The sequence below is a fragment of the Eucalyptus grandis genome, chromosome 6 (assembly GCF_016545825.1).
Source record: "Eucalyptus grandis isolate ANBG69807.140 chromosome 6, ASM1654582v1, whole genome shotgun sequence".
Classification (NCBI taxonomy): domain Eukaryota; kingdom Viridiplantae; phylum Streptophyta; class Magnoliopsida; order Myrtales; family Myrtaceae; genus Eucalyptus; species Eucalyptus grandis.
The window spans coordinates 37,548,098-37,558,239 of NC_052617.1; the positions used below are offsets into that span (position 1 = coordinate 37,548,098).

Below are 10,142 nucleotides of genomic sequence, written 5' to 3' on the forward strand. Positions count from 1 at the left end.
CGCCCTAATGTCTTAGTTAATGCAAGGGAATAATCAAAACATAGTAAAATAACCTAGGTTTTAACATTATATGACATGTTTGATCAAAGCAAATGCTATATGACATGTATATAAAACTATATAATTAAATTAAATTACCATATAAATTGCACAAATCTTGACCTACCTTGATTAGGTTAACCTAGGTTATCAAAGCAAACCAAAGCAAGGCAAGGAGGTGTGGCCGAGACACATGGGGACTGGCGGCGAGGGAGTGTGACCGTTGAAGGGAGACAATAAGCACAGCTGCAACGATAAAAGAACACAATCTTATGATATGATATGCCTTATTGTTTCTAAATTTGATCAAAGAACACAATCTCTTGACACCCGAGGATCATCGGCCATATCATAGAATCATTGGCTGGCCAAATTTTCATGGGGGCTTGGTCCATGTGGACTCAATCTTGGAACTTCAATTAAGTTCAAAGTTTCCCTGATTAAACCCATTCATCGCTTTTATAACCAGACTGATTAAAACACAATTTATGTCGATATATTATGAAGATGTTCCTAATATTTATAATACAAATGCAAATGCAAATTAATTTTCATGATATTTTTATTTAGGAGTCAGGATCGATTCCTAATATTTTTTAAAGTAATAAATGATTAAATATGATGGCTAAAATATAAGTGTCGACGTAGGATATGCATCCATCTTGGCGGTGTCCTCATAAAAGTATGTGGACCTTTTCCCGAAGATATTATTTGTTCTCGGAGCGAGGTAGCCACTTAAACTAGGTCCAGCAAACTCATATACAAAATGAAAATCTCGTGGAGATAACGTCTCCTTCAATCTCCGTTGGAGGGAGTGACAAGTGAGGCGTTAAGAGAGTGAATGAAAGATATCAGTCTCCTCCGTAAATTGGTCGTCGCACTCGAGCAACTTGGGAAGGTGTGAGCACGTGTTACGCGATATTTCCATCGAAACCATGCCAGAGAAGTAATGCGGGTCACCATCCAACCCGAAAGAGGGAAGGGAGAGGGACAGGCAACATGGACACGCACCTTTAAAGCCCGGCCCCAACTCTAAAAGGCGCAGGTTTGAGGATTTACCCACTTTCTCCCGAGGAGAGAGTAGTCGACCGCGGTCCCAAAGCGAATCACGCCTCTCCTGAGGCAATCCGGTCAAGTAACATCATTTTCCATTGTCGTTACCTTTGTTTCCTTCTTTCCCCACTTTTTTTGGTAGTACAGCGACCTTCCCGAATTTTTTTGAAAGTGAATTATTCGAAAGGGCTAGTGAATTATTAAATCCAAAGTCTTACCACGGACTCTCCCAAGTTCTATCAATTATGACTTGATGTTAAAAAATTAATATATTCAAACATGCAATTATACTCAATTTGGAGCCGCCACTAACTAATTAGAGCTGGTTAGAAACCCAAGTAAAGTATAGGAGAATCTTTACTATATTGCAACAGAAATTCAAGAGGCCCCATTAGTAATTCTTTCGGTACATTTTTATTTTAATTTTAAAAATATTTTACAGGCAATGTTGATTAATTTAAACTTAAGCTACTAACATGTAAATGGTGGTCATGCGAGTGCACAATCAATAAAATAACATTCAAATAAAAAAAAAATGCTAATAAAAATGCATATCCTAAACATGATTTCTAAATGACAAGACACCTAATTTTTCTTTTTTCTTTTAAAAAAAAATGTTAATTATATGCAATCTTAATCTAAATTCAATATGCATTGATTTATTTTAATGACATTCGAGATGCAATTCATATAGTATAACTTAAACTTATCACTATATGTATGCAATCTAATTTATGTAATCATAAATATACATGTACTACGTGATATGTGATGAATAATATGGTATTTCTACATGCATGCTCTTTTATGATCTTTTTTATGATGATTCATTTTTTAATGCATATATGCAACCTATGCTAAATAATGATGATATGAAATTAATTATGAATTAACCTATTAACTAACTAAGGAAATGATCTTTAGTTTTTCTTTCTTTTTTAATGACATAATGTTTTTTATTGAAAAGAAAGTAACTTAATGGTGCAATGATCATCTTTTAGCATTTTCCTTTTTATTAAAAAAAAAACAATTAAACTATAACTTTATTGGCATGCATAACATTTTTTTGTTCTTCTTTTGTTTTACTAAATGAAAATTGACTTAATCTAAAAATATCTAGGTGTGTTGCTTTAATATGAAATGTGTATGGACCTAAGTACCTAAGTTCTAGATATGACAATATTTTACTAATAAACAAATTCTAATTAAACCTATTATGCAAATTAATTAAAAATGTACCTAATATTTTTGGATTCTTTTATTGAAATTCAGAATTAAAAAACTAATTAGACTAACTAAAGTGAATGATATTCTAATTTATTTTAGGAATCAATTTAACTTAAACTATATCTTATCTTAAAAGCTATATAAAAATCAAGACATGCCAACATTATTTAAAATTAGCCCTAACAAAATCACCCATCTAAAAATTATAATCCTATAAATGCAATTCTAATTTACTGTCCCTAAAAATACAGTCCTAATTTACTAAACCTAAATGCTCTAATGCAATATTTAGATTTTTATGTACTTTTTTTATTTTTTTTTTTATTTTTTTAATCTTTCCAGACAAGTAATTATTTTAAAAGAATTAAAATAAGAATTAAAATAATCGAAAAAATAATCCGTTATCTCATAGATTAAATTAACAATTATTTGAACTCTATAATAATTTAACTATCAAAATTCCTAAAAATTAAAGTAATTAAAAAAAAAAAAATGACCCGATGTCTTACGAGTCAAATTAATAATTACCATAATTTGGGATAAAACCCCTTAATGTCTACAAGGTCTATAAATATTAACATACAATACTACAATTCAAATAATTAAACTTAAAAATAAGCTAACATAACATGAAATAAGTAAAGAATAAAAAATAAAAATAAACTACCTAAGGCTTGGAAAATGGGAGCAGCGACGGTGGTAAATGGCGTCGGTCGAAGGGTGTCCGGCGTCGGGGCACGCGCGGTGGTGGCTCGTGGAGACGCTGCAGAGGCGGATCGGCAGGTGCGCAGGTGCTCGTGGAGGCGCGACAGAGGTGGATCGGGGATGCGGTCCGGCGAGCAGGGGAATCAGGTCGCGGCACGGGCTTCTGTGTTACAGATCTGGCTCGGGTCCAGTCTCGGCAGAGCTTCGGCAGAGGGAAGCAGCGTCGGGTCGGCGCGGGTCGGTCGCAGGCGTCGCACGGTGAGTCGGAGGTCCTGGTGTTGCAGGTCAGCGACGACAGAGGCGGAACAGGGGCGTCGGGGCTTCTGGTTCCGGGCGGAGGCGAACGGTGGCCGGATCAGCGGGTTGCAGGTCGTGGGCTTCGGGTGGTTGGGCACGGCAGCGTCGGTCACTCGAGCGTGCAGCAAATCGACCTCAGGTGGCGTCACGGGTCGTCGGTAGCAGCAACGTCACGGGGGCTCACAGGCGGGGCACGTCGACTGGCTTAGGATTTACTGGCACCGGAGGCAGCGGCATCGAGCAGAAACGGTGGTAGCAGCGGAGGCGAGGGGCGCTCGGTGGACGGCGCGGCTCGAGCTGGCGCGGCCGGAGGACACCCGCGAAGGAGACGACGATGCACCCCTTTTTTTTTTTTTTTTTTATTTCTTTTTTTCTCTATCTTTCTCACACGTCACTTTCACTCTGCTGCTCTCTCTCTCTCTCTCACCTCTCTTCTGCTTTTCGCCGAACCCTCACACGTTTCAATTTCGATCACCAGTCTCTCTCTTTTTTGACTTTTTCTGTTCTTTTCCTTTTTTCTTCGACGAAGACAGAGAGGCCCTCTGGACGTCTTCCTCTCCTTTTTGACTGTTTTACCTTTTTTGTGTTTTTATTCGACGAAGAGAAAAACCTCCTCTCACTCGGTTCTGAAGCCTCGTCTTTTACTGTGAAAGCGCTCAAAGTCATTTTTGCAAGCGAAATATTCACTCAACGACTCCAACAATAAAAAGCTCCAAAATCAAATAAAAAACTGATTTTTTTTTTAATTTTAAAATGAAGATATATTTTCAACAAAAAAATTTCCAAAACCGAATTTTTTATTTTATTTATTATTTTTTAAAATATTAGATGTCGACATATTAAAATCTTTCGACCATCTTTCGACTTGATTGGTCCTTGCATAGGCACTCGGACCACGCGTATAGGGTAAGGCTCCGCCAGCTGTAACTAGGTAGGTTTGCGGCAGCTGTCAGCATGGCCTCTGAGAATTGAATGGGGACGTCGTGGTACGTCTGAACCAAGCTTGACCAATCGACTTATCCATCGGATTTAACTCTGAATTTCCTTGAACAAACACGAGATAAAACATAAGAGAAGCCAACTTGTATGCGAGAGTGCGAGCTGAGGAAGTTGTCGGCTCGGCTTACCGCATTATATTTGATGCCGACAGGCAGGGGAGCCCATTGTCTGTGTATAAATAGACACTTCTTTCAATCCGCTGAACTCGGGGGCAAGACCGAAGAACACTTACTTTTTTTTTTCTCTGTGTTTATGGAAATGAGGTGCTCGGGAGGAGTTCAGATGCTTCAAATTCTAGGGCTTGTGCTAGTCCTTGGCATCCCTAATTGTGAAGCTGTTCTTCGCCATAAGTTCGTGGTAAGTGCAAGAGATCTGGCCCCTAAATTTGTTTGTCTCAACTACTTCGACTCTTATTTTATGGCTAATCCCAAGAGGGGACATCTGAACGTGGGTTAGCACTTTTAATTAGGAACAAAATCATTTGAAATCATTTCTATACATAACATTTGGCCCCTTACTTCAAAGTTTTCTTTGGATTTTGTACTTCATCTTTTACCTCGAAACTTGTTCAGAGCAATCAAATCCTTCTCTCGCCACCATCGAAAGTGGTATCCCAATAGTAAATGGGTCACACTTATGTCGTGAACAAATCCCTAGTCAATTTGTGTCTTAAGCATTTGCTACCTCATGTGAAAAGATTTTCTAACTTCTAACATCAACATATTAGTAGGCTGTGGTGACAGGCTCATACATCTAGAGAAGATAGCTACGTTAGTCTTCTATCCTGCCCTTTTACTTAATAAAAAAGTTCCTTCCATCACCTGTTACATTTTATATGTTCTATCAAATTGCAAACGTGACACTGTCGGTGCGGCAAAGATTGGCAAACTTTGCTTATGAGCCACCTGAGTGGTATGGCATCAACAATGGGAGTGGAAAAAACAGCAGAATAAAACCCCATAAGAAACAGAAATGATAGATCTAGCTTTGAGAGGAGGTAGCAGCTTGTACAATAGAGACGAGGATGCCACATTGAGTAAGGCCAGGCCAGGTAAACGCAAAAACATCTGTCCATGGCAATAGGCGTGCTCTCTCTGCCTGTAGTCTCGTCAATTGCTGTCGTCCACTGCCGTCCACCATCTTCGTATCCGTCGTCCCCGCAGTGCCTCGGCCACTCATGTTGCGACTCCTCCATCCTTCTGGCCTCCCTCTATTTCTGTCTCTCTGTTCCCTCAAATCTGTCTTTCTCCCTCGACATGCGGTGTCTCTTTGACGTCTAATCGCAGCGGTTATGGCGAATGCGTGGCCGAGCAACAGCGAAGCTTCTGTTAAGGCTGTAACAGGAGGAGAGAAAAATGCACATGGCACAGAAAGAGAGAGAGAGAGAGAGAGAGAGAGAGGATGCCTTTGTTGAAAATGACGTATGAGGAGAGAAAAAAAAGATCATTTACAGGGAAGGGAAAATCCTGAGTTGTGAAATTTTTGTGATGGGTATAATTTTTCTCGTGTCCGGACAACGGTTAGAGGTCGTCAAGTGGCAGTTCTCAAAATATCAATAGCACTTAAAGCCATGCGACCGTCCGTCCACGTACTCTTCTATGTTCGTGTAATTGATTGGATGTGCTCTTTCTTCGTGTGCATGGTATATACTCTCGTTGCCAGATCAAGGAAACAAACTATACGAGGCTATGCAGCACGAAGAGCATACTAACCGTCAACGGCCAATTCCCCGGACCGACTTTATACGCACACAAAGGTGATACGGTCATCGTGGATGTGTATAACAAGGCCAATTATAACGTTACCATTCACTGGTATCTCCCCTATCACTCTCAACTTCACTAGTCCCAAAAAGCAACAAGGAAATTTAGTTTTGAGTACATCTCTAATATAGGAAAGCAAAATGAAACGAAAATTACAGGCACGGTGTGAAACAACCAAGGAATCCTTGGCATGATGGTCCCGAATACATCACGCAGTGCCCAATCAAACCTGGAGGGAAATTCACGCAAAATGTAACATTCTCACTTGAGGAGGGAACGCTTTGGTGGCATGCTCACAGTGACTGGACACGTGCCACCGTCCATGGTGCCATTATCGTTTATCCAAAGAAAAGCACGAGCTATGCTTTTGCTAAGCCTCATACAGAAGTGCCAATTATATTAGGTTTGTAACTCAATGTTGATTGCCTCCATTATTTGTATGATGAAATATTTTTATCTTTTTTTTTTATGTAAACTTACGATAATCAAGTTTATGAACATGCAGGGGAATGGTGGAAACAAGATATAGTCGACATATATGATGAGTTTCTTCAATCTGGAGGAGATCCAAACATTTCAGATGCTTATCTTATTAATGGTCAACCGGGCGATTTGTATCCATGCTCAAAACAAGGTTAGCATATACTTAGACTCAATGTCCTTATTGCTCATTTAGAATTCCAAACCAACTAGATGTCCAAGATTAGAATTTCTCTAATTATATTCTTAGCTACCTTATAATAAAATTTCTGTTTCCCTCGATAATTCCGGATGAAGAACGAACTCTTCTATAATCGTCTTTTCTACTAATATCATCATTTCATTGTCAAGTAGAAATAACTTTAATAAATTATTTGCCAGATTTCAGATAAATCTCCACGTAGACAAGATTTAGACTTATAATGTTGTTATTCCATCCAATATACACATAAATGGGTCGTGTTTTTCTCCTATCAGTCTCTGATTGAAATAAATAAAAACACCCATAAGGTAGGCGGCAGTGTCATAGCTAGGTTGACAGTGGCATCGTTGCAAGGTCGATAGCAATGGGGGCGAGCCCACCGGCGACACGCCGAAGGGGGTGCTAGAGGGCAGCGGCTGATTTGAGGGAGAAAGGAAGGAAGGAGAGGGGAATCAAGGTTTCTAAAGTGCGTTTTCAATTGTGTGAGGGAAAGTCACGTTGGTGCAAATCGTTTTCCAAAACACCCCATCTCATAAGTGTGGGAAAGGAAAGCTCCTGCCAACTTCGCAGAGAACATGGCCCCAACCATGTACCAAAATCCAAAACCTTTCCCAATTATCCGTGTGAATCATTGCATTGCAATGACACCGGTAGGTCCCCGACGTTTCTATCAACGGTTAATGTCCCAGCCTGAGAAGTTTCAATCCCAGTTTGAATTATTGCATTGCCTAATAACGTGAATAAACCCTTTTTTACTGCCTTCCCTTTCACCGCTAGATACGTTCAAGCTGGTTGTGGAGTACGGCAAAAGCTACCTCCTCAGGGTCATCAACGCGGCGTTGCAAGACATCCTCTTCTTCGCGATCGCAGGTCACCAGGTCACAGTGGTTGGCACCGATGCTTCCTACACGAAGCCCCTGAAGGTCGACTACATCACCATCTCCCCAGGTCAAACCATCGACCTTCTCTTGGAGGCCAACCAGCCCAAGGACCATTACTACATGGCTGCTAGGGTTTACTCAAGTGCAACCGGCGTTGAGTTTGACAACACGACCACCACGGCCCTAATCCAATACAAAGGTCGATACACACCGTCCTCGCCTCCTCCTTTACCTTACCTTCCATACTACAATGATACGGCTGCATCGGTCAACTTCACCGGCAGGCTCCGGAGCTTAGCTAGCGGGGAACACCCGGTCCCTATCACCGTCCCGCAAACCGTGACCCACAAATTCCTGTTCACCGTCTCAGTGAACACGTTCCCTTGCGTGAACGACTCGTGTGCCGGGCCCAACGGGTCCCGCCTCGCTGCAAGCGTGAACAACATAAGCTTTGTGTCCCCGTCGATCAGCATACTCCAAGCCTATTACTACCACATCAAGGGCGTGTTCGGCACCCGGTTCCCGAGTAAGCCCCCGCTCGAGTTTAACTATACTGCAGATTACCTCCCACTGGCCGTGAGGACGCCACGAAACGGGACGGAGGTCAAGGTGCTCAAGTACAATGCGACAGTGGAGATGGTCTTTCAGGGGACCAACGTGGTGGCGGGGACCGATCATCCCATGCACCTCCATGGGACCAGCTTTTACGTGGTGGGGTGGGGATTTGGCAATTTCGACAAAAAGAAGGACCCCAAAAAATATAATTTGGTGGACCCTCCATTGCAGAATACCATCGCGGTGCCCAAGAATGGATGGGCCGCGGTGAGATTCCAAGCCTTCAATCCAGGTACAACTATTGCAACGCTAATGTTAACTCGATTCTTTAGTTCAATTGAAGGAATAATAATATGGCTTTTTGGGGGGGAAAACATCTTTTTCAGGAGTTTGGTTCATGCATTGTCATCTCGAACGACACTTGTCATGGGGCATGGAGATGGCATTCATCGTTAAGGATGGCCCGACCTCAGAGTCGCAGATGCTTCCACCTCCGCCGGGCATGCCTCCGTGCTGATGTAATGGAACATATGGGTTGTTATTAGTCCCCGTTTGAAGTGTTCTTGTTGAGACGTCAATCTTTTATATTTCATTTTTGTTAGTTTGCAGTATTTGAAAGTTTAAGGGGGCATCTGAATCGGAATTCAGTTGCTGTCCTAATCAAGACACGCAATGCTTGATTTGTCCGGTCATAAGAGGAGAAGTTGTAGGATTGTTTTTTTTTTTTTTTCCGTTTTTGAGCGGAAGAAATGTACTCTTCTCATTCTCTATACTTGTTGTAAGAAGTTGCTGATCAAGAATAAAACAACCTGTGATCATATTATATCCACAGGCTGCGTATGCAACATTAGTCCAAACAACATTAACAATATAGTAAATTTACATACCTTTGTGTACGTCATGGATTACCCAAAAAAAAAAAAAAAAATCTTTTTTAGTTTGGTATTCAAAGCAACGGCAAGATCCCAGTAATAATCTCTTAAGGATACTAATTTAGGTTGAGAAAAGCATGCGTGTAAGGCTCAGGAAACTAAAAACATATTTTCTCCATGAATCTATGCATACATGGACCCTAATTAATTGAATATCCAAGTTGGTACGCTCCTCAACTTTGATATATGGAGGTTGTTAGGGATTGTATCTCGTAAACTTGTCAATCAAGACTCGTGAAATATGCTTTCAAGATGTAAGTTTCTAATTGACAAAGGCTGTTATCCTTAGTGCGTCGTCTTTTAGTTTCTATACCGACTCATAGGCATTCTTACTAGGTTTTAGATATATAATTCGTGTTCTACGACCGCTTGTTGATAATAACACCCTCCAATCTATTTTCACTATGGATAGAGCAAACATGAAATTTGTTTCCAATCTCAAAGTTGTACCAAAGTGCGTCCTTGTAGACATATTTATACTTTAAAATTGCCAAGAATATTGCGAAAAAAATGTTATAAAAATCTCTTAATCTAAATCTCAATCTAATCATCCTCGTCCTACATTATCAAGAATTTCATTTATCACAAGTCAAAGGTTGATTCTCTCTTTTTACGTGCTTGAAACTCCTCTCTTTTTTCCTACGTAATACATGTCCTCTCTTTTCTTCTAGTGTACATGGGCAAAAGTACCGCGAGTAACCTATGGCAAATTAAGATAAAGTGCGCCGAAAATGGAATCGAAGTTTCATGAGGATTGCATCCCAAGATCATTCTTCTTTTTGTGTAGATTTTCTCAGTTGTATTTCTTGAAGCCAAAGTCGCTATCAATGTTGGCAAACGAGAAGCGACTCTTTCCCATTACAACATGGAAAAGTTGTGTCCACGTTTTATACGTACGCTCTTTCATTCTTCCCCCAATTCATAGTCTGACCCCAATTACGCCAAGACGAGTCGATCGATGTACGTTCTTCACTTACATATAGGCTTCACAGGCTTCTTGGTTTCGCTT

The 10,142-nt window shown here is 40.6% G+C and overlaps 1 protein-coding gene across 1 annotated transcript; it reads left to right on the forward strand.

Moving 5' to 3' along the window:
- The first annotated feature begins 4,502 nt into the window (after positions 1 to 4,502).
- On the forward strand, positions 4,503 to 9,026 carry LOC104449552 (laccase-14). Its single transcript, XM_010063735.3, has 6 exons — positions 4,503 to 4,677; positions 5,983 to 6,134; positions 6,242 to 6,486; positions 6,589 to 6,717; positions 7,543 to 8,493; positions 8,588 to 9,026. The coding sequence occupies exons 1-6, from the start codon at positions 4,573 to 4,575 to the stop codon at positions 8,716 to 8,718; spliced, it is 1,713 nt and encodes a 570-aa protein (XP_010062037.2). The 5' UTR covers positions 4,503 to 4,572; the 3' UTR covers positions 8,719 to 9,026.
- The last annotated feature ends 1,116 nt before the right edge of the window (positions 9,027 to 10,142 follow it).

Excerpts from the sequence above, each read along its gene's own strand:
- LOC104449552 (XM_010063735.3), top strand. The coding sequence starts at position 4,573 with ATGGAAATGAGGTGCTCGGGAGGAGTTCAGATGCTTCAAATTCTAGGG. Across the intron at positions 6,135-6,241 it reads TATAACGTTACCATTCACTG|GCACGGTGTGAAACAACCAA; the intron begins GTATCTCCCCTA and ends CGAAAATTACAG. Across the intron at positions 8,494-8,587 it reads ATTCCAAGCCTTCAATCCAG|GAGTTTGGTTCATGCATTGT; the intron begins GTACAACTATTG and ends CATCTTTTTCAG.